The sequence below is a fragment of the Crocodylus siamensis genome, chromosome 2 (assembly GCF_052110815.1).
Source record: "Crocodylus siamensis isolate JL-2025a chromosome 2, ASM5211081v1, whole genome shotgun sequence".
Classification (NCBI taxonomy): domain Eukaryota; kingdom Metazoa; phylum Chordata; order Crocodylia; family Crocodylidae; genus Crocodylus; species Crocodylus siamensis.
In genome coordinates, this window is record NC_143396.1 from 185715703 (window position 1) to 185738273 (window position 22571).

At 43.6% G+C, this 22571-nt stretch overlaps 2 protein-coding genes and 2 non-coding genes across 8 annotated transcripts in view; all 4 read left to right on the forward strand.

Moving 5' to 3' along the window:
* The window catches only part of PIK3C2A (phosphatidylinositol-4-phosphate 3-kinase catalytic subunit type 2 alpha), a 100491-nt gene extending 90017 nt beyond the window's left edge, over window positions 1–10474 (forward strand). For all 5 annotated transcript variants that reach the window (XM_090032584.1, XM_090032581.1, XM_090032586.1 and 2 more), the window contains 8 exons: window positions 336–445; window positions 1099–1306; window positions 3375–3499; window positions 4596–4713; window positions 4812–4893; window positions 7091–7200; window positions 7455–7580; window positions 8289–10474. In XM_090032584.1, coding sequence (XP_089888710.1) covers window positions 336–445; window positions 1099–1306; window positions 3375–3499; window positions 4596–4713; window positions 4812–4893; window positions 7091–7200; window positions 7455–7580; window positions 8289–8471 — 1062 coding nt within the window. In that variant the 3' untranslated portion in view covers window positions 8472–10474. The remainder of the gene's footprint in view (window positions 1–335; window positions 446–1098; window positions 1307–3374; window positions 3500–4595; window positions 4714–4811; window positions 4894–7090; window positions 7201–7454; window positions 7581–8288) is intronic.
* Window positions 10475–17788: 7314 nt separating this feature from the next.
* On the forward strand, window positions 17789–21685 carry RPS13 (ribosomal protein S13). Its single transcript, XM_090032587.1, has 6 exons — window positions 17789–17911; window positions 18036–18084; window positions 18211–18289; window positions 19450–19619; window positions 20743–20843; window positions 21607–21685. The coding sequence occupies exons 1-6, from the start codon at window positions 17889–17891 to the stop codon at window positions 21638–21640; spliced, it is 456 nt and encodes a 151-aa protein (XP_089888713.1). The 5' UTR covers window positions 17789–17888; the 3' UTR covers window positions 21641–21685.
* Window positions 19266–19357, forward strand: LOC149871476 (small nucleolar RNA SNORD14). The gene has a single exon (XR_016440870.1). It is a non-coding gene; the product is annotated as a small nucleolar RNA SNORD14 (small nucleolar RNA).
* Window positions 21237–21329, forward strand: LOC149871477 (small nucleolar RNA SNORD14). The gene has a single exon (XR_016440876.1). It is a non-coding gene; the product is annotated as a small nucleolar RNA SNORD14 (small nucleolar RNA).
* Window positions 21686–22571: the final 886 nt, after the last annotated feature.

Sequence of the window (22571 nt, forward strand, 5' to 3'; positions counted from 1 at the left end):
AATCTGCACTGAAAATCCTAAATTGTAGGCTCTTATACACCAGCATTTCTTACCACATGCTGCTATAAATCAGCAACTTAGCAGTGCTTCCTTGGAAAGGCCAGGAACAGTTGTAACTGAGATTGGATTTGGTTTCTCTTTGTTTGGGCCACGAAAATTAAGAATAGAAAGTACTTACAGATTTCACCTAGAAATTAAATCAAAAGTAACATCTAAAGAATTTCAAAACTTTAACTATTTTTAACAAATGCAAAATGGTGGTGGTATTTAAACATGAAAATCTTTAATTAATTTTCCATTGTGAAAATATAGTAACCTTCTGTTTCTTTCTGTAGATGCTCTCTTCCGGGTTACCAGAGCTAACTGGAATTCAGGATTTAAAATATGTGCAGGATGCTCTACAACCCCAAACTACAGATGCAGAAGCTACAATTTTCTTCACAAGGTACAAGTGAAACAGAACTTGAATACACAATCTCATTGTTCAAATTCTGCACTATGATACTAAAATAAAAATAAAGTGTTCTATAAATACTTAGCTATAAAAGTTCATTAATATTACAGTTTTTTCCTTTAATCATAAAATAAAATAATATTATCCATTACTGAGTTGAATACCTAACTTCAATTTCAAAGACACTTGTGTTGTGTTAAAATGCTCCTGTGGTGTGTTAAGTGAGCAATCTAATACAGAAAATTCTAATGCATGCGTTAAAAGGTCAATCACTATATTCAGCCTTATCTGTCCATAATGCTTGCAGTTAATGAAATAGAGATGCCCTAAATTGATTCCATGCTTATTGCAAGACTTCTAAAGTTATATCAAGTCGGAACCCTCTTACAGAGAAATGGTTGAGTTTTCTGGGAATGCACAGTAGTCAAATTTGGTTAATATGTATACTATCTCAGTAAATAAGGTACGATGGTCACTGGGGATCAGTGACCATTTTCAGTCTAAATTTAATGTTGAGGCCTTCAGTAAGGGTTTCATTTATTTCTTTCATTCTTGGAATGTAGTGTACTGACAAAACAAAATTGCTGTGCATTCAGAGTATGTAACTGTGCTCTTATATTTGAAGATATTTTCTTATTTTGCAGGCTGATTGAATCCAGCTTGGGAAGCGTTGCCACAAAGTTCAACTTCTTCATTCACAACTTGGCTCAACTGCGTTTCTCAGGCCTGCCTTCCAATGATGAGCCCATCCTCTCATTTTCTCCCAAAACGTACTCTCTCAAACAAGATGGCCGAATTAAGGCAGTGTCTGTGTTCACATACCAAAAGAGGTACAACCCAGATAAACATTATGTAAGTGGATATTGTTGAATATGAAAATTCAGTCTGTATTTGCTTCTACTGCCATATCTCTTCACCATTGTTTGCTTTGTTCAAATGTCCTTCTTCCATGGAAAACAATTCTTATCTTGACCAGTGAACTGGATTCTACTGGACTACTAAATTGGATTCCAAAAGCCCAAAACAAACTGAAAAAATATCCTAAACACAGATGTATTTCAGCATGAACTGGTTCAGTAATTCTCAGCTACTTAATTCTGTTCTTGTCAAGGAACTAAAGCATTATAGCATAAGCTCCACTAATTATATCAACCAAATATATTGTTTTCTTTGAACTATAGAACTATGGATATGGACAAATGTATATTTGGAGTAGAACTGCCCTGGGTTGAACTCTGCATCAACCAGGATCACTGTTGGGGTGATTTTAGCACACTTCTATTACTCTAGGCTTATGTTGATGCGGCGGCAGTTACAGCATAGCATCTGCTGTGTCCTTCCAAGCAGTAGCTCTTCCTCCCCCTTTTTTAAAGACAGTATAAATGTAAATTTTCACATACCTTATGTATTCTTCTGAAGGAGAGACCAGAAATAAGTTGATGGGGGAAGAAGTGGTGCTTTATAAGTGGAAATTTGTGGTTTTAATAAAATTTTCAGTATTCTGTACTGTAGCGCTCTATGAATGTACAGAATAAACCACCTCTCTCTTTGATTTCTCCAGGAAGGGTGAACTTGGTTTTTTCTAAGTGGAGGGATTAGAATCTAAGACAGGGTGGGCAGGTTACTCTCAGCTGGGCAGTTGGGATGGGGCTGCAGACAGGTCGGGGGGGCAGTGTCTAGGAGTGAGATGGGTGGGGAGGGCCAGGATTTAAAGGCAGTGACTGGGGTTGGGGCTGGGGCTGGGACAGAGCCACGATTCTCTCCCTGCACGTCCCTGCAACTGATGCTGGTTCCATAGGAAGCAGCTGTGCCTGGCCACTGTCAGTGGAACTAGCACCCATCGTAGGGACATGCAGAAGGCAGATTGTGGCTCTGCCCTGGACGCAGCCCTATGCTGCCCTGCACTGCATCTGGTTTGTGCTGTGGCTGCTCACAGCCTAGCAGTGCAAGGCTGCCACAATGGATCATGACTAGCCTGACCTGGGAGGGGGGCAGAGTGGTGTCAGTGACCCAGCCCCTGCTGCCCTTGGCCCAGCAGAGGTGCACATGGGCAGCCCAGGTACAGTACAGAGCTGCTCAGAACAGCCTGATCTAGTCATGATGCATTGGGGCCGCCACCATGCTGCTGGGCCATGAGCAGCCATGGCACAAACCGGGTGCAGTGTAATGGAGGGTCTTGATTCACTGATGTAGATGTAAAAATGGATGTTATAAGCATAACAAGCTTAACAAGAATAGCTGTCATGACTGGAATTAAGTACTGTTCAGAAAAGATTCATATAAAGAGAGAACTGAGGGGAGGTGACATTCCTACATTGGGTAGGATAGACTATTAAAAAAAAAAAAAAGAAAAAGAAAAAAGTAGGGTAAAAAATAGGTCTGGTCAAAATCACTTTGAATTGGGCTGTATGGGGCAATTCAGGGGGTATGCTATAGACCCCAAGAGTCAGATTTGGATAGGAATAGAGTAAAATACTGTTTGATAAACAATCTCTCCAAAAATGATTTTAACTATTTGATTCACAAAGCTCCTAAATGTACTGAAAGAATTTAAACTATAGATGATCCTTCATTCTGAAGTTATAGGAAATTATCTCTGGCAAGTTATATCTGCACTGACACACTAAATTTGGCTTCCTGTATGTCTTCCCACACCCAAGTCCTAGTGGAAGATGTATACTCATAACCTCCTGACTTAGAAAGGACAAGTACTAACAGTTGAATCAAACTAGCATTTTTCTCAGCCTTTGTGATTAATACATGGATATACATTGTGCATAATAGACAAAAAATGTGTTACCAGAAATAATAGTTTTTACTAATAAAACTGATTTGGTCCTGGAATGCAAATACTGCACCAGAAAGGATTTACTGGAGGAAGAGATGTTAAAATATGTAAATATTATGTCTCTCTTGGCAGATCTATGTTGTGAGAGTTTTGAGAGAAGGGCAAGCTGAGCCAGCATTTGTCTTCCGAACATTTGATGAGTTCCAGGAATTCCACAACAAACTTGGTATTCTCTTTCCTCTTTGGAAATTACCAGGGTATGTTCCAAGTCCTTAATGTTTGTTTGCGTGCTTAGTAGAAGCTTGCTGGAGTTTCACAGCAATCTTCCCTAAAGATTCCATCCATACCAAGCATGTTGCAGCCTGGAGCTGAACAGGACATTCCCAGTAATTGCAGTTGTGAACTGCTCTAAATTGGGTCCCCTGAACTCGGGGCACAAAGAAATGCCTTTCTTGAGTTGTCATTCCGCTCCTGCTAAATCCAGGCAGTTAGAAAGATAGAACGCAGTGGAGAGGAGAGCTGGAAATGAAGAGAGTAGTAGAACTGGAGTGAGAATAGGAAGGAAAGAGAATTTAATGGGGTGACAAAAGTGGTAAAGGGGTGTCATGGCCAGAAGCCAGGGGAGAACTAGGACTGGTTGGTCAGACACTGAGACCAGAGTGGAGAAGGACACTGATTAAATGGGAAACCCAGGGAGAGAAGCTGTGGTTGGAGCAGGAAATGTGAGGAGTTTGGGGTCTTCAGAGGGGTGAGAATGTTTTGAACTAGGGTGATGAGCCTGATGTGTGGAGAATAGAGTTGATATAAGGAGCTAGGGGGGAGAAGATGGGACTGGGACAAGCTGGGGAGAAAAAGAAGGGTCCAACTTGGGTGTATTCCATGTCGATGGCCTGTGCCCATTAGGAGGAATGGACACCCCTGAAGTGTGGAATGGAACCCAAGACCCCAAGTCTCACCATGCCACAACTGGCAGCAAATAACAGCAAAAAACACATTGGCCATATCTCGTTCCCCTCTAGGACTGCTATTCATGAAGCACAGCCATCTACTACTTTTGCTGGTTACTCTATAGCTCAAATGCCAGGGGTTGCACAGGCAACTTTAATACCAACGTTTCTGAACTTTGAAGTGCTTGACTTTGCAACCTTCATGTATTCTAATGTCACTCTGTGTGCTGGCTACAACTGTGCTTTCTTAATATTAATACGTAGATTGAACTTAATAAAATGAATGTGCATTGTATCAATTTATGACTTCACTTATCAAGAATAGATATCAACATTTTGGGATGTAATGTGTGGTTAAACTACATCAGAGTTCAGCAGCAAAATCTATTCTGTCATTCTCTTGCAGCTTTCCTAACAAGATGGTTCTGGGAAGAACTCATATAAAGGAAGTAGCAGCCAAAAGAAAAGTAGAGCTAAACAGTTATATACAAAGTTTGATGAATGGTTCAGCAGAGGTGGCCGAGGTGAATATTGAAAGATTTTTTTCAAGAAATTCAACATTCAACTCTGATATTTTAATACATTTTAAACTAATGTGTAACTTTTTTTTCCCCAAATTCAGTGTGATCTTGTTTACACTTTTTTCCACCCTTTACTTCGTGATGATAAAGCTGAAGGAATAGATGGAATAGCCAAGCATGCAGGTAGATATATAGCTTTTTTTGTAAGGTGGTAAATTGGGTGACTGCAATATATAATGTAAAGGACTTCAGTATTGGCCAATGTAAAATTATTTTCAACCAATTCTAGTTTGATAACTTCCACTTCAGAAAATATTCACTTGTCATACCAAGTCTCCTATTTTTACTTCTGAAAATATCATTAAGTATAAATCCTATACTGCGTGGATTCAGTGAGATATAAATAAACTTTATGTGCAATGTGTTTTGATTTCTTGCTTAGTCAGTGCTTTACCTTTTTATCAAAGAAATTTAATCAAAGCTTTCACACTCAGCCTCCAAGCCAGGGGTCAGCAATCTTTTTGGCTGGAATGCCAAATACCCGAAACTAGAGCCACGCCTCAACTTGATATGTCAGAGGCAGGGGAGCCACAAGGGGCCTAATCCTTGCTGCTGGCAGCAGCTGCATGGGTGTCACCAGGCAGATGGTGGAGGAGGGGCTGAGGTGGTGCTGCCCGAGCCCCAAATTCATTGTCCACCTGGAGGGATGTGGGCAGTGGGGTTCCGCAGGGCTCGGTCCTTGGGCCCGCACCGTTCAACATTTTCATCAATGACTTGGATGAGGAGGTAAAAAGCACCCTGTTCAAATTTGCTGATGACACTAAGATGTGGGGGGATGTGAGCATGCTAGAAGGGAGGAACAGGCTGCAATCAGACCTGGACAGATTACTGGGCAGGCGGATGAGAATAGGATGGGATTCAACACTGACAAGTGCAAGGTGATGCACCTGGCAGGGAAGAACCAGCAGCATACCTACAGGCTGGGGAACTCCCTTCTCATCAGCGCAGAGGCAGAAAAGGATCTGGGAGTCATCGTTGACTCCAAGATGAACATGGGCTGGCAGTGTGGGGATGCAGTCAGGAAAGCCAACCGCACCTTGTCATGCATCCACAGATGCATCTCAAGCAGGTCCAAGGAGGTGATCCTCCCCCTCTGAGGCACTGGTCAGGCCACAGCTGGAGTACTGCATCCAGTTCTGGGCGCCGCACTTCAAGAGGGATGTGGACAACATGGACAGGGTCCAGAGGAGGGCAACTTGCATGATCAGGGGGCAGCAGGGCAGGCCCTATGAGGAGAGGCTACAGGAGCTGAACATGTTCAGCCTCCACAAGAGAAGGCTGAGGGAGGATCTAGTGGCCTGTTACAGACTAGTCAGAGGGGACCAGCAGGCACTGGGGGAGTCCCTGTTCCCCCAAGTGCTACCAGGAGTGACTAGGAATAACGGTCACAAGCTGGCAGAGGGTAGATTCAGACTAGATATAACGAGGCGCTACTTCACGGTCAGGGTGGCTAGGATCTGGAACCAACTTCCAAGTGAAGTGGTGCTGGCTCCTACCTTGGGGGTCTTTGTCTAGTCTTGTCTTAATCGCCTTGCTGGGGTCGTTTGACCCCAGTACTCTGTCCTGCCATGGCAGGGGGTCGGACTTGATGATCTGCTCAGGTCCCTTCTGACTCTACAAACTATGAAACTGTAAGTTGCATGCATACTTGCTGCTAGGATGCAGCCAGTGCTGGGGCTCCAGACCCCAGTGCAGCTGTTTGTAGCCTGCCTGCTGCAGCTGCCCAGAGCCTGGGCCAGCTGTGGCAGGCAAGCAGCCAAGAGACTGCAAACAGCTGCACCAGGGTCTGGAGGCCTGGCAGTGGTGGCTAAGTGCACACCTTGTGATGGATAGCTGGGGAGGGGCTGGGGTTGCACTGCCCCAAGCCCCTTCCCAGCCATGTGTGTCAAGACGTGCATGAAGCTGCTACCACTGCAGAGTCTGGCACAGCTGTTTGCAGGCTCTTGGATGCCTGCCACAGAGCCCAGGCTGCTGGCAGCAGGGCCTGCAGCCTCCTGGCCACCTGCTGTGAGCAGCCAGGGCTCCAAGTCTGGGTTGGCTGTGGCGTGCTGAGCAAAATGGCCTTGTGTGTCATACTCTGGCATGTGTGCCAGGGGTTGCCGACCCATGCTTTAAGCTGATTCCATGCCTTGTCACCATTTGGGTTGGAGGCTGGGTGTTGTGGTATTCCTGGTACACTGAGACTATCAAAAATAAAACCAGAAATAATGTAATGGTGTTTGTATTGTCCATTTTCAATAATTTGGTAGCACAGTATTACTCCTGTTAAAACGCACATTCTAAATATTATAGACAGAAATATACCTGTACGTCTTTTTAGATGAATGTCCATCAAGTCCTACCTCAGGCAGAGTGGGAGGAGAAGTAAAGTTGTCCATCTCGTATAGAAACGGCACTCTGTTTATCATGGTGATGCACATTAAAGACCTGGTAAGTAAAGTAGAAATCAGGAATGTAATGTTTGTGTGACCACTTATGAAAAGTTGGTTTAAGTATGTTAGGACACTCCTTTGCAAGTATTTTTCCCAAGACTAATCTGTTTTTAGTTAACTCTCCAAAGAGTTCATGATTAATCTGAGCTAAGCATGATTTTTATTGTGTATTGCTTTAGAAGGTAAAACAAATTGATATGTATTTAAAAAAAATTTAAAAAACCCTCACTCACTGGTATGCTTTATTTGCAGGTCACAGAAGATGGTGCAGATCCGAATCCCTATGTTAAAACATACTTGCTTCCAGATACACACAAAACATCTAAACGCAAAACCAAAATCTCACGGAAAACAAGGAACCCAACGTTCAATGAAATGGTAAAATAATCTGTCCCCCCAGTAAAGATCCCTTAACCTTCTTTTGTGGTCATCAGTGTGTATTTACAATCTTATTTTAAAACCTAGGATTCCAGTCTCAAATACATATCTGTAAATGTATATAAGAGAAGGGACTAGCCTCTGAAAGCTTTTTATCTTAAAAATATGCACACACCTGTTTTTCTGAATTAAATCCCACCCCTTTCCATTTAAACATACAATCCAAAAAAATCTTAATAGCACGATCACATTAAAGCAGTCATTTTAAGTGAAGTCGCACAGCTTCTCAAGGCCAGGGTCAAGTCTCTGGAAACAGGGGGAGGGGAAGGAAGGAAAAACCTTGAATTTTAAATATTGCTCGGCAGATTAAACTGAAATCCAGAAATTGCCTGGGCTGTAATCTACGTCACTTCATTCGCTGTAGAGGCTCAGAACTTCTGGGGGCAACAGTCAGGTTTAAAAGCTTTTGTATTGATCATAGATGGCATCTTCCACCCAAGCTATTGAAGGCAGCTAAGTTTATACAACACCACTGCAGCAGACACTCAGGGTAAAGTGAGGCTCAGTCTTGCCAGAGGTGCACTACCAACTGTGGAAGCCAAATTAATGTCCCACCTATCAATCCCCTGGCCCCCTGCCAGCAGTTGACTTCTAGAGAATCAGCAAACTCTTAGTTTTCAGCTGCTGCTGTTTTTGTTTTTTGTGCAGCTCGTGTACAATGGATACAGCATAGAGACACTAAAACAGAGGGTGCTTCAGCTAAGTGTGCTTAGCGCAGAATCGCTGCGTGAGAATTTCTTTCTGGGTGGAATTACTCTGTCCTTGAAGGATTTCAACTTGAGCAAGGAGACTGTTAAATGGTATCGACTGACTGCCGTGCCATATCTGTGAACTCAAATTTCTGCACCTGCATAATAACAGAATTGAAACAATTGTACTCATCTGTATTTTGTGCATTTTTCCTACTTGAAAATAACTTGCACATTTTAAATAAGAGACTACATTTCAACAAGTATGTTGGACCAACCTTCACAAAGCTTCAGTTACAGGATTTCTAGATTGCATTGCTGTTTTCTGGTTAAGTGACAATATCAGCATTAATGTAAATGAATTTCTTAATATTTGCGGGTAAACAAAGGTTTTAAACCATTCACAGAATAGTCAGGTTAATACTTTGACTTTGCTGTATCAATTCAACCACATTTAATCACTTGACCTGTGGATATAGTAGGGTTTTTCTTTTCACTTATTTTTGTTACCTGTGTTGCTTCATACCTGAGATGATGCCATGGAACACTGAAGAAGAAAGATGGGTTGTTTTAGGACCACATGCCCACTATTCAGCAGTCATTGCAGCAGCAGAAACCAGTACAATGTCAGAGGTTGCACAGACTGTCAGAAATGAAGCTTGGACGGAACAGCTGGAACTATTCTTCAGCCTTGCATTTAATCCCGAGAGTCATGCTTTTCTAAGAGACATCAGCATGAGTGCCAATAACGGAAGTTGTAAATAATGGTGCCTTATCTTATAATTCAAATCCTTCTTTTGTACCTCATTTCTGATATTTAAAAACTTATGCCTATTAACTAAGGGTAATTAACTCTTCCCACTGAAAAGGGCAGATATTCTCATATGATAAATTGCAGCTCCTACTGAATTTTTCCTTCAGAAAATTCAGTCTCCAGATATTTTTAGGTTACACCAACCATGATTAAGGTGGCCCATCTATATAAGTGAAATATTTGTGTCTTCATGATTAATGATTTGTGAGCACTAGCTAAAGACTTTGAATGCAGTGCAATGTCAAATAAGCATGAGGCTTTCCAACATTTTAAAACAAGTTTTAAATTCCCAGGATCTAGGTAGTGCAATAAGTGAGTGCCAGACCTGGGTTTCAGATTCTGGGTCCAAAATGACAGTTGTGCACATCTTGTTTATTGCCCTGCAACTCGATATAATTGATAGTCTCTCCTTGAGAGACATGGCTGAAATAGCAGGTAAGTTGCAAGTCTAGAATGAGTTACATTAGCAGAGTGTTATGGAGGAGCTTGTGGTAAATGTGATTCTTACTATTATTGTTTTGTTCCTTACTTTCCAAAGAGCATGATAAATGTTATTTTCCTACATGATGATAACAACATTTCAGGGTGAGAATTGAATACAAATGCCCGTTTGCTGTCTGCCATAAAAATAATTGGTTACTTGGGTGTGATTTGTACTGCACATACATATGTTTCTTATTAAACTCACTTTTTTTAGGGTGACCATAATCCTGTCTCTTGACAGTTGTATGAAGAGAGTTTAAATGGCACGCTACGTTTTTAGCACTAAAGCAGAAACACTTTCTTAAGAAGTGACAATAATAGACTATCAGCACTGAGTGTCACTAGCAAAGATCATTAAAGTTTGTAATGGTGACAGTGCAGAAATGGACAATCTTTTAGTTCCCAAGTATTAAAATGCTCCTTAGTAATGCCCCCCCAATCCAGAGTGACTGATTTCCCTCTGCCCCACCAAAGAAAAAGAACAGATGAAAAATATACTTCAATCTCTTGGTGCCTAAAATATTCACAGTCCAGTTTCGTAAAAATGATTTACAATAAAAAGCCAGCGACACTTTTCTGATTCTTAGAATTGGGTTATTTAATGGGAGCTTAGCTAACACTATCCAAAATCTGAGTTTGATTTGCTATAGTTGACACAATTTTTTATTTACTATATAGCATGTAAATAGTACTAAATGTATGTTATAACTAACTAGATTGTATTTCCTGCTCACTTGATGTTTTTGAGACTTAACTCCATTCCATCAGAACCACGAGTTACTTAGACACAAAAAATAGACTACTGTTTTTGTAAAATGTTACATTTGTTCAATAAAATGAAAGCAATATGTACTGCCTTTTTGCAGTCTGTTACAGCACAGTGTCTTACAGCACAAAACATAACATTAAAAAGCATTACATTATGTAATGTTTTTTAAAAAATGTATTTGCAACTCTAACAGTCATGTGGACTTTGGTTAGAAGATGCGTAGTACTGTATGATTGCTAGCACTTGTCCTGAACTTCTGTTTAGCAATGTTCTTCATAATGCAACTCATTTCTGTGCCTTTCCTTTCCCTTTGGCAAATATACTTTGGCCAACACTTTTAGGATCATGTCTGGTGGGGCTTTTGGTCTATGAAATTGTCTTGAATCCTTGCCAGAAAAAAACATTGTGAAACAGCACCAAGTTTGCACCTCTCTGCACTATTCTGGATGGATTAGGAAAAAAATTAGCAATGAAGACTTGACCTTTTAACATATTACATCCACAAAGGAGTGAATTCAAAATAAACTGGAAAAAGGAGCATAGTGCAATCTGGATTAAATTTGCCAGTATCTTAATCTATGTTGCAATGAACACACTCTAGCAGCTTTGCATACCTTGTTTAATGCAAATAAAAGGATTCTGTTGTATGCAACACATGTAACCTGCGGCCAGAAATAGAATTTTTCTCTACAGACCTTGTTTTGATATTTGAGAACAGCTTGCTCTACAAACAGTGACCTCTTCCTTTTGTCTATTAAATAATCTAATTTAGGACTTTGCACTGAATTTTTTATTACTGCCTTTTTATGATCTAAAGTTTCCTGTATCTAGAAGCATGTGCGATCTTTTGATAAAAGGTTAATTTCTCTATTTTAAAAAAATAAGGTTCTGTAGAAATATCAGTATCTTGCCTTAAAGTGACTGCGAGGCCTTTAGTATTGTGGATTTTTTTTTTTTTAAATTAAAATCTTATTTCTGGTATTTGCAGAATATGCATGCTCAATAGAATGAAAATATATTCAGGCAATATTGCACCACTCAGTCTATAGGAAATTATTTTCCTGGCACATTATCTGTTCTCAAACTGTGACTTACCTAGTGCAGATGTTTTATAGATGATGAAATTCACTGGGAGCAAATATGTAGTTTGCCTCACATTATCTATATATCTCTACAAAACCAAATAATTGGATTTATACTAATGACTAACAAAGATGTATGATATTGCCATCAAATACCGACCTGTAATGAATGGGACTCATAATGTGACTCAGCTCTCCTACAATTACATTAAATGCTATTCTGAAATAAAGAATTTGTGCTGTCTCTTTCCTCTCTCCAAGAGTTTTGAAAGCTTTTGAAGTCACAGTCCTACTGCTCTTTCCTTTGGTAACCAAAAGGAGGTATACTGACGGTTATAACTGAGTTGTCTCCAACTACTGAAAATTCCAACTATGGGATGATGCGCTTGACTACATGGCTAAAACGCAGAAGAGATGTGTTCAGCATGTTGGTATTACATTATACCTAATACTACTGCAGGAAGTTTTATGAACATCTAAATGAAAAGTCCAAAGCAATGCAAGTGATCTGTTTGCATGCATATTTTGTTACAGCCTTAAGGATGTCAAATTTTGGCAGCAGGATTTTTCTTTCACTGTTTTGGTGACTTACATGTGAGGTCTCACTGATACATTGGTATAAAATGCAAGAGAGTATTTCTACATGAGAAATACTGGAATGATCTAGATATTTTTAAATGATGGAGAGTATATCAGAAGAAAAATATTCCACAGCACATTTGCAGTCAATAGATATCCAGCAGAGACAGGATATTGTATCCCCTACACTAAAAAAAACAAAGGCTACAATTGATTGACAAACGATGGATTCCTTTATCTCTCATTCAGAACTGCTTTGCTTTTTTTTTTTTTTTAATTAAAACTACATGCATTAGTGTGTGTGTGTTTTTGTTTTGTTTTTCTCTTAAAGTCAATGCATCTTCTCTTAGTTGATCTTCCATCTGCTTTAAGAAGTGTTCTTAAATGCCTTAATCGCTTAAAATCAGTGGGAACTAAATTGTGTGGCTTGACTTTCAGTAGCAAAGTACATAATTAAGAAGGCAACACTGATAGTTCAGTACTAAGTAAAGATTCTTGAAATGCTTCAGACTGTGGCAATACTTTATTACCATTCTTGCATTTCTCCCACTCCTTTACCATAATTGAGGTCAGGATCTTTTTAGGAGAATGTTGGAATAAAACAAGCATAACTTTGTTAAGCAGACAACTGCTAGGTCCCCTCTACATGTTACAGGTATTTCTTTAATTAACCGGTTAACTGCAGAATTACCTTGAAACCAGCTACACGAGTAGCTATCACACCAGAAAACGTTTCAACCAGCTATAAAGTTAGACCTCAAAAAATGTGTACTAAATTTATAGCTGGTTGCTATTGAGCTTTAATTTGCATGTGAAGCAGGGTCCCCCTTGCAGCTGAGAGCCCTGTCAGCTAACTGATCTCCCAGCCACATGGGTGCACCATGCCTAGCCAAGGCTGGAAGCCCCATGGCTGAGAGGACTCAACCCGAGCAGCTACCACCTTTGGGTCCTGGCAGCACCTCAGCTGCTAGGACTCAAAAGTCCCATAGCTGCAGGCATGGGGTTCCTTCAGTGTGCCTCCCAGTGCGAGAACCCAGCAGGGTTTGGCTAGCACAATCTTCCAGTCCCAGGGATGCATGAAACCCCTAAGGCTCGATGGCAGCTGTGTCTTTCAGCCCAGGGCTGCATCAAGCATGCCTGCAGGTGGGAGACCCTCAGCTAAGGGGTTCCCAGCCACAGGAGCTTCTTGCCAGTGCCACGGGGGGGAGCCTGAGATAAGGCACAATTAGGATCTGATGCGCAACCTGACAGTTGTGCCTCCTGCCATTAATGTGTAGCATGGCAGAAGTTGTGACTGTAGATTGCACATCTGATCCCATCATGCCTTTACCTGCATGTGTAGAGGGGCTATTGTAATATAATACCTATTTGTTTTTCAAGGGTTTATCCCCAAAGATGAATTTAACATGCTAATTTTTTCAGTGCTTTTAATGAAAAGCAAAGCTTCACAAAGCCTACATCCAGCCCTCAATGGGCTAATACACTGCCCCTGGGTTCCCCCCTGACCACTGCTGCTCCCAGTTTCTGGCTGCTACGGCAGCAGCATGGGGCAGCATGGTAGGAGGCTTGGTGAATTTGCTGCCTGCATAAAGTTATCATCTGTCTGGGATTTCCTGAACATGTCTTCTTTTTTTGGTCTCCTGTGCTGTGTCCAAGCAGGTTTTTAAAATAACAGCAACTATCCAGGTCTTCTGCTCTCCAGGGCTGGCTGCTCTGAGCTGGGAGCAGCGGGCAAGGTGACTGGCTATTGGGGGTCACGTGCTCCCCGTGCGGGCTCCAGCAAGCCAGATAAACAGAGGGAGAGAGAGCAGGCTCACCTGCACTGTGGGAGCTGCTTCTTGCAGCAGGGCTGGGGTGGGCAGGAGTCTGCAGGTCAGAAGTGAAGGGCACCAGGGCTGTGGGAGCAGAGGCTCTTGAGTTGCAGGGGCTGCCTCATGTACAGGGCACTGGCAGCACCAGGGGGCTGCGGGTTGCAAGTGAGCACCAGCAGGGTTGGCAGGCAGAGGCTGTAGGTCCAGAGAGGGATGCCAGCAATGCTGGGGGGGCAGGGGCTGCAGGTTGGGAGTGAGGGGCACTGACAGGGATAGGAGGGGGGCAGGGGGCTGCAGATCAAGAGTGAGGGGCATAGGGGATAGGACAAGTGACTGGGTTGAGTATGCAGGGCACTGGCAGAACCAGGGGGCTGTGGATTGGGAGTGAGAGGCACTAGCAAGGGGTGGGGGGCAGGATACTGCTGTTTGGGAGTGAGGGGCACTGGCAGGGCTGGGGGTGTGTGGCTTGTCAGTGAGGGGCAACAAAATGGGCAGGGCGCTGGCATGTCACCCCTCCCCCACCCCCGGTACAGGTGTGTATATTAAAACTTTTTGGGGGGAGAAATCTTCATTGAAGTGCAATATGATTGCTTTGAAAATAGGACCTTTCCCCCATTTGTTTGTACTCTGGGCACTGCCATTCATTAGTCAGGGCACATTGTAAAGGAACCTTGTGCCACGTTGTGACACAGTATCAGTCCTGCTGTTCCTTTATCCTTCACCTTGGAGGAGCCCTCCTGGGTGGCAGCTCTGTGAGACCACAAGCAGCTCTGACTGGGAACTTTAGAATGAACTTTTAAATGGGCTAAAGGGCAGGATGGTCTTGAGTTTTGTGAGTTCATTATTTGCAGGACACTGAGTATGGGGCTGCGGTCTGTACTGGGCATTTCCTTAATACGCACAGCTGGGTTTGCAAAAGCTAACAGTGGGAACGGTAAGGCTTTCTCTTGTTACAATGATTTTTCATTTTGATTCTTCCATTGGTCTGTCGGAGGTCACGTTTGGTAACTACATAAGACGTGGTTATGTAACAACCAAGTTTTTACACTACAGCATTCAACTTTGGACCAAAGGAGGGGGAAAGAGACAGAAGCAGGGAGACAGGACTGAATAAATACGATAACTCATCTAGAGGGGACCAAAATTATCCAGATACGGCACATGGCTCATGAGTGGTTTTTTTTATGGCAGGCCATACATTGTTACCTCCAAAACTTGATCAAGAGCATGGGGTTGAAAAGAAATGTTATAAAGAGAGGCCAGTAGACTCACACCTGTCCATATTATGTCAGTGGTGGGTCCTACTGAAGATCAAGTGCTTGACAGTAGGCACTGGTGATGAACCTGGTGCTCTCTTTTAGGCAGACTTCCTGGTCAGAGGACTTTGGTGCATGGGGAGATTGGCTGATAGACACTTCTTGGTCCTGTGTCTGTTAGGAGGGCTATTCTGTTTTCACCACCACCTGAGAACCAATAGGCTATTCATTAACCAAAGAGCTGGAGCAGTGCTACCAATAACAGTAAACAGCCTATTTGTTTACTGATAAATTTGTGGTGTATAAGGAAAAATCCTGAGGCCACTCTTCTCAGGATCTGATGTATTCTGATCACCATGCATTATATATCATGGCCACATTATACAGGTTAAGAAATCGTCTTTGGAAAGCCAAATGGGTGAGCCAAAACATAGGAGTATACATGCTGTGTTTAAACCTTGCATATCATTTTAAATATGTAATACAAACAGTACAGAAATGCTGTATCAAGAACAGAAGTAAATTTATATTCAACTGACTTTAGGAGTTTTTCAGTGTTCTAAATACGATTTACTATGCTCTCGGTACCATGCGGGGAATATTTGTTTTCCTAAGACACTGTATATTGCCCTCTTTGAAAGGTGAATGGAAGCTATTAACACCTGCTTGTCATAGTTTTACACAGAAAAGCCCTGATGTTTAACTCTGTAATGCTTTCTGTATTCTGAACTTTCAGAACTCTGCCTGTGCTCTCCCAACGTGTTTAGGTAAGGTGCAAAGGGAAGCCCAGTAAAGATGTATCTAATATTATCTCAGCATCCCCTTTCCACTTACCTCAGCAGTGATGAAGCACTGGACTTGAGGATTATATAGGGTTCAGACTGTGGTTTCTCTTTCCAAGTTAATCAGTACTAGTCATTCAAACAGAGTAGAATGATAGTATGTGCTCCGATTTTGTGTACACCATATTAATACTATTTCCCAGAGCCATGAGCACTTGGAGGCTTTGAGGTTTGGGTCCCTACAAAACCATTTTATTAGCATTGTGTCTCATACTGATAGCACAGCTGAAATAAGGTGACTGACATGCAGAGGTTTGAAGGTGAATGGCTAGATAAGCTTCTTGTGCATACGTAGATCCCATCTCTGTAGTACACTGTGAAACACTTTAGTGAAAAAATGGATTATGACACTGATTAGCCATGTGGATTTGCTGCTTATATCTACTGCTACTGTATACTTTGTTCCTAGCACAGTGGGCCGGGACACCCTGTGCATTCTCATACTGACAAACAGGCTCTCTTTATTTCTATGATTTACGGATTAGAAAGTTAACAGTGGACCTACTTTTTTGGACCTGGAAATATAGTAACCCTACAAGGGTGTTCCTGAGGCGTGGGGCTCCCTTGTGTGATAAGGCAGTAGGGGGGTGAAGCCCCCACAGGGTGGCAGTGTTAGAGGCTTGTCTAGCATGGTGGAGGGAGGAGAGGTGGAGGGGAGGGATCAGTAGCAGTAACAGGGTGTGCTTGCCCATGCAGGGCCTACGCCATGGGCAGCCTGGAGTCACCCTAAGGTTGGACAGGCCTGCCCTAAGACACAACGTTAAAGCACTGACTTCCCTTCTCTAGACAGGTGGTTGCTACTGGTTTGCAAGAAAAGGAACTTCAACCTGGACTTCCCATGCGGCGATGCTTGTCCTTTGCCCCCAAGTCTCCATCTCCAAACGCACTCATGTTGGATGCTTCCTTTACCTCTTTCCACCACTCATGCGACTGCTGTAGAATCCTCTGCTCAGCTGGCAATCTCTCAGGTGCGCAGTACCCAACGTGCTCAGACCATGTCAGGATCTTTATCAGTGGGGGGGAAACATTTGAATAAAACAAACTGAACATTTCTGTAGGTGTCACAACGCTGGCCAGGTTGGGAAGAATTCATGTCCTGGAGATCAGCCCCTCCGCCGCCCAGGCCCTTGGAGGAGGCCAGCTCCTAACCCTCTGTGGCGAATTACTGGGACAGGCCGCGGCCTGGCAGACACTAGGGTGGGCACACCACAGGAAGGGGAGCTGTTTTCTTGAGAAGGCAGGGGATGGCTGCACCTTCCAAGCTAACTCAAGCAGCGGGGTGGTGCACATGTAGATGAACAGCTATGAATATGTGCACATACGCCTACGCACACGTACACACACGTGCCGGCACAGGCACACACACCTGCACGTGCCTGTGCGCACACGTCCATACACACATACGTGTGCGCACAGAGGCAGCCGTAAGCTGCAGCGAGAGGAACACGGGTCCCAGGGAGCGTGCTGCAACAGAGCCAGAGGCAAGGGCTCCGTGCACCCCTCCCCCCCGGCGCCCGCGCTTCCCTGCGGCCGGCACTGATACGCAACATGAGCCGCCGCGCAGGCGCACGGCCTGCTCTGGCGGGCCGGTCACCCGCGCATGTGCCCCTCCCTCCCCCGGGCTCGGCGCCAGCCGAGTCCAACCCGCCCCTGCGTCGCCTCTGATTGGCCCAACCCCAGCTATACAGAACGCCCCTGAGGTCATGCTTAAAGGCGGAGCGGGTCCCTTCCGCGGGTTGTCCCAGGGCATGGCGGGAGTCGTAGTCGCCTCTGGGAATTGTAGTCTCGTTCGGGGGCGAGCGGCAGGAGGCGGTTGAAGGAAGGGGTGTGGCATGGCGCTGTGACGCTCTTTCCGGTGGAAGTAAGGCCAGGGGGAGACGCCGCGAACCTTTTCCGCTCGCTCTTTTGCTACCCGGCGCCATCATGGGTCGCATGCACGCTCCGGGGTGAGGCTGCGGCCGGCGGGCGGGGGCCGGGGCCGGGGCCGGGGCCGGGGCCGGAGCCGGAGTGGGGGGAGGGGGCGGCTGGTATTCGCTGCCTCACGCATGTTGCTCGCCGTCTCTCCCGCAGGAAGGGCCTGTCGCAGTCGGCCTTGCCCTACCGCCGCAGCGTCCCCACCGTAAGTACCGCTGCGGGTGCCCTGGCGCGGCCCCGCCCCGCGCGCGCCCTGGGGAGCGGGGAGGGAAGGCGGGAGGTTGCCACGTGCTGGCGGGTCGTGGCTGCAGCTGGTTCGGGTCTCTCCTAGTGGCTGAAGTTGACGTCGGACGACGTGAAGGAGCAGATCTACAAGCTGGCCAAGAAGGGGCTGACGCCCTCGCAGATCGGTAAGGGCCGTGTGCGGCACCCATCCTCCTCTCACGGGGCACGGAGCTGAGGGGGCCACGGGGAGAAGATCTCGAGGCAGGGCCAGCCCCGCCCTAGCCCTCATGTCACCTCTTCCTGTGACCCTTCTGCCCCGGGGAAATCAGGGGGATGGGGCAGACCATATCCTGCCTGGGTGAAATGCTCTCAGTGGTCCCCAGTAGAGCCCCTGTCCCCTGCTTCTACAGAAGGCAGAATGCCCCCACGGGCCATACTGATCTGACCGTGGGATAGTCTGCTTTCCTGTCCCTGTGGCTGTTGCTTTGCTATCCAAAGTGGTAAACTCCCTTCTCAGAAACTTAAGTTGCAAAAAAAAAATAAAGGCCAAGTGTGTGCAGGGAGCCATCTGCTTAAGAGGCCACTTTCCTGTCCCTATCTAAGTCCATTGCAGTTAGGCATGCTCCTCTGCTCGTCTGTCTGTCTGTTTTTTTTAAGCTACTACAGTAAAGTGCTTGTACGTGAGCCAGGAGGCTGCTCCGATGCACTGTAATTACAGTATGTTGGAGCAGACTTGATGAATCGGGTCTGCTGGAGCGTGATAATTGCTGTGTTCCAGCCAGCCTCCGTATCCTATAAGTGATCCCACCCTTCAAAATAGTGGTAGTGGGCTTGGACTAAAATTAATTTGACAAGCTTTAGGTAAAGTGTCCCTGCCAAACTTACATCTCAAAACCTATTTTTTTGCCTCTTAAGTATTTTGTTTGAAGCATGTACGTTAAGTTCAACAATCTCAAAAATATGCGTCATCTCAAAGAGAGTTTTTTTGCCTACAGAGGAAAAGCTGGTTTAACAAGACCTATTTCTATGGTACTGTATGACATAACTTGCTATCATAAACATGCAATAGTAAGTTATACAATATTTCTTAATCTACAGAATAAGGTGGATTGATGAGTCGTCAGTGAAGTTCTCTGGATCCAATGTTTCCTAATAGTCTGCTCACTGTGATGATTGTCTTCTAGCCATTCGTAGTTTCCACCAGAAAGGTTTTTCCTTTGTGTTGGTCAAACCTTCCTTGGATGTCTGAGTGAGCCTGTGGAATAGTGGGGCTCGTTGTTGTTGTTGTTGTTTTCTTGTTTGATTTTTAAAGATTCCTTTATCTAAACTTGATTGTCCATTTTAGGTGTCATCCTGAGGGATTCTCATGGTGTTGCCCAGGTTCGTTTTGTCACTGGCAACAAAATCTTGAGGATCCTTAAATCCAAAGGACTTGCTCCAGACCTTCCAGAGGATCTGTACCATTTGATCAAGAAGGCCGTTGCTGTTCGCAAACATCTTGAGAGGAACAGAAAAGTAAGCTGCTGCAGCATTTATACACATACCTTTGTCTGCCCTGATGGACTGGAAATCCAGCACATTGGAGCAGACTTGATTTATCTAGTCTGTGGAGCATGCAGACTGATGCACCCGGCACTGCATCTCATATGTTTGTATAAATGGTGAAATACACATTGGCGCTGAGAAAATGACAGCGGTGCACTTTGAAACTAACACACCTTCGATGTGTTAGGTCAAAAGAGCACTGCTGCCATTTTCTCAGTGCTGATGTGCTTTTTACCATTTATACAAACATGAGATGCAGCACTGGGCGCTTTTAAAAGCGCATTATGTGCATGTTGCCCTGACGACTAGTGGTTTTTGTATGGCAAAAGGTGACAAATATGGCACATTATGACAAATGAAAATAAGATGTCCTAAAAATCTTTGCTAGCCGCAGAAGTCTTTGGATTCAGTACCGCTGCGGTACTTAGAAACTACATGTGCTAGTTTGTTAGTTTAAAAACTTCTTTTTATTTTTTGTGCATGGAAGTTTTTGTGGTTTCACTTTTTTGTCAACTGAAATTGATATCGAAGATAAACCTGGTTTGTCTATTTGTTTGGATATTGTTGCAAGTTTTCAGGATAAAATTTAGTTTTATAAGCTAAAGATCTGGTTTTGATTCCAGGTGGAAGTCAAGTTCAGGCATCTAAATAATGCCACCCACCTCCTACAAAGTTAGTTGGTAGAGCTGTTTTTAAGAGAGTGTTTGGTATCATTACCTCTGTTCTGCAGAGAAGTAAATGAAGAGCAACTTCACTGAGAAGAGATTCTCAGTACAGTTGAGGAAAACTTGGCTATTCAGCTTAATAAAATGTAAATGGCATGCCTGAATAAAAACTAGCTCTTTTGTTGTAGATAATGTCTTCCAGGTTAATGCTGGTCTCAAAGTTATTGATGCTTTTACAGAGAATCCATATGCATTTCAGCTGACTAGGCTGGTGTGTCTCATGATCAGGATTAAAATCTAAAAGTGGGAAATACCAGCCTGTACAATAGTGGACATTTGGATTTCACTAAAGCTTATCTTGTAAATAGACTATCTTGGATGCCAAAGAGGAAATTCTTTACTTGACTGTTTCTTATTTGTTTTGTCAGGATAAAGATGCTAAATTCCGCCTGATTCTGATTGAGAGCAGAATTCACAGGCTGGCTCGCTACTACAAGACCAAGAGAGTGCTACCACCCAATTGGAAGTAGTAAGTGTTTAATTGGCTTTTCCTCCTTTTTTGCTATGGAGAATCCCCCCTGGCTCCCCATGCCCCATAGTTGATAGTGAAGTTAAAGCTCGAAATCTTAGGATAGCATTTTTATATGATCAATGTATACTTAAATAAGGAAGCAGAGCAGTAGCTGGTGGTCCAAATTTGACTATATTTAAATGCTGGACAATCCATGGCCAATAGCAGAGTGGAGTTAAATTCGGGCTTATCCTGCAAACATAAGTTTGTATGTTAGAGTAACATTTTACAGTATAATAGTGGAATCTTTTCTATTTGTATTAAGCATCTCTAACGAGGCAGAGTCTGAAACCTCCTGTCATCCTTGTTCATATGTCAGCTGTGCATGTTTTGTTTAAAAATGGAGGTTGCTCACTGTGACGTTTGACTTTCCAACCATTTGCAGTTTCCACCAGAAAAGTTGTTCCTTAGTGTTGGCTAAACCTTCCTTGGATGTCTGAGTGAGCCTCTAGTTTTGGAAAGTGTAACTTTAGATAAGCTGAAGGTTGCTGATGCTGAAATGGCACAGCCATGAAAAGAAGAATACAGCTCGCTTGTGTTTCAAGAGAGCAGCCTTAGAACAGTGAGAGGAATGAAGGAAAGTGAGTAGGTGATAATTGAGGATATAATGAATAACGCTGACACTTTTTTTTAATGTTGTCAGGCTCTGGTTTGAGGTTGGATTTTTGGCAGTTGTTTTGAGTAGCTGCCACAGCAACTAATTTATCTTTCTTTTTTTCAGTGAATCATCCACAGCTTCTGCCCTGGTCGCATAAGAGTTGATTTCTTTTACTTTAAAAGAATAAAGTTACATAACTAAAGTCCTGTGTCTGCTTTTAATTTTTGGCATTTAATAAACACCTACAAGCTTCAGAAGTGGTCCATATATCTTACGGAAGGTACAGGTCCTATTAAAATATGGTGAAAAAAGTAGTCAGCCAGATTTTGTACCAGTTTTCTTTGGCTAATACGTGGCACTCTTCAGTAAGTGAGCCTCTTATGGAATCTAGCATCTGGAGTGGAGCTCCTGCTGCCCTCCATCCAGTCAGTGTTAAGAACCAGAAGTGCTTAACGGAACAGAGACTGACAAGCTGCCAACATGCTTGTGGTGCCAGTGAAAGTTGGTCTAAGTCCAGTTTCTCTAGTCCATGATTAGTAACATAGACTGCTAAGAGGGAGGGAGTGGGGAACATGTTTTACATATTAGTTTGACCTGGCTCTGCCATGTCTGTATAGATCAAGCATTTCAGCAGGGCTTTTGGATGCTTTTATCTGAAGCTGATTCCATTGGCTATTGGATAAAAGCGACGAAAAAGCCCTACTAAAGCACTCAACTGATACAGATGTTGGGTGAGCCAGGTCCAACTAATGTGATCGTCTGGGGCATGTGCTGGGCTCTGTTGTACAGTAAAACACTGGTTGGGGGTGGAGAGTTGCATCTGTAAGCAGCTGTAATGTGTATTGACTTATAGCGGATATAAACTAAATTTGCTAATAAGCATTCATGTTATTTACAGGTAAGGAAAGATTTGTTTTTCCTTTTGTATGTGGCCTAACATGGGGTTTGGGTGATGTTATTAGAGAGGGGTTTTTTTTCTTCCTATTGATTTCATATGAGAGCTAGTGATCATCTCTGGGGGAGACGAGAGAAACCATTGTAGCTCGAACCCTGATTTAATGCATTCTTCCCCTATTGGACATGTGGTA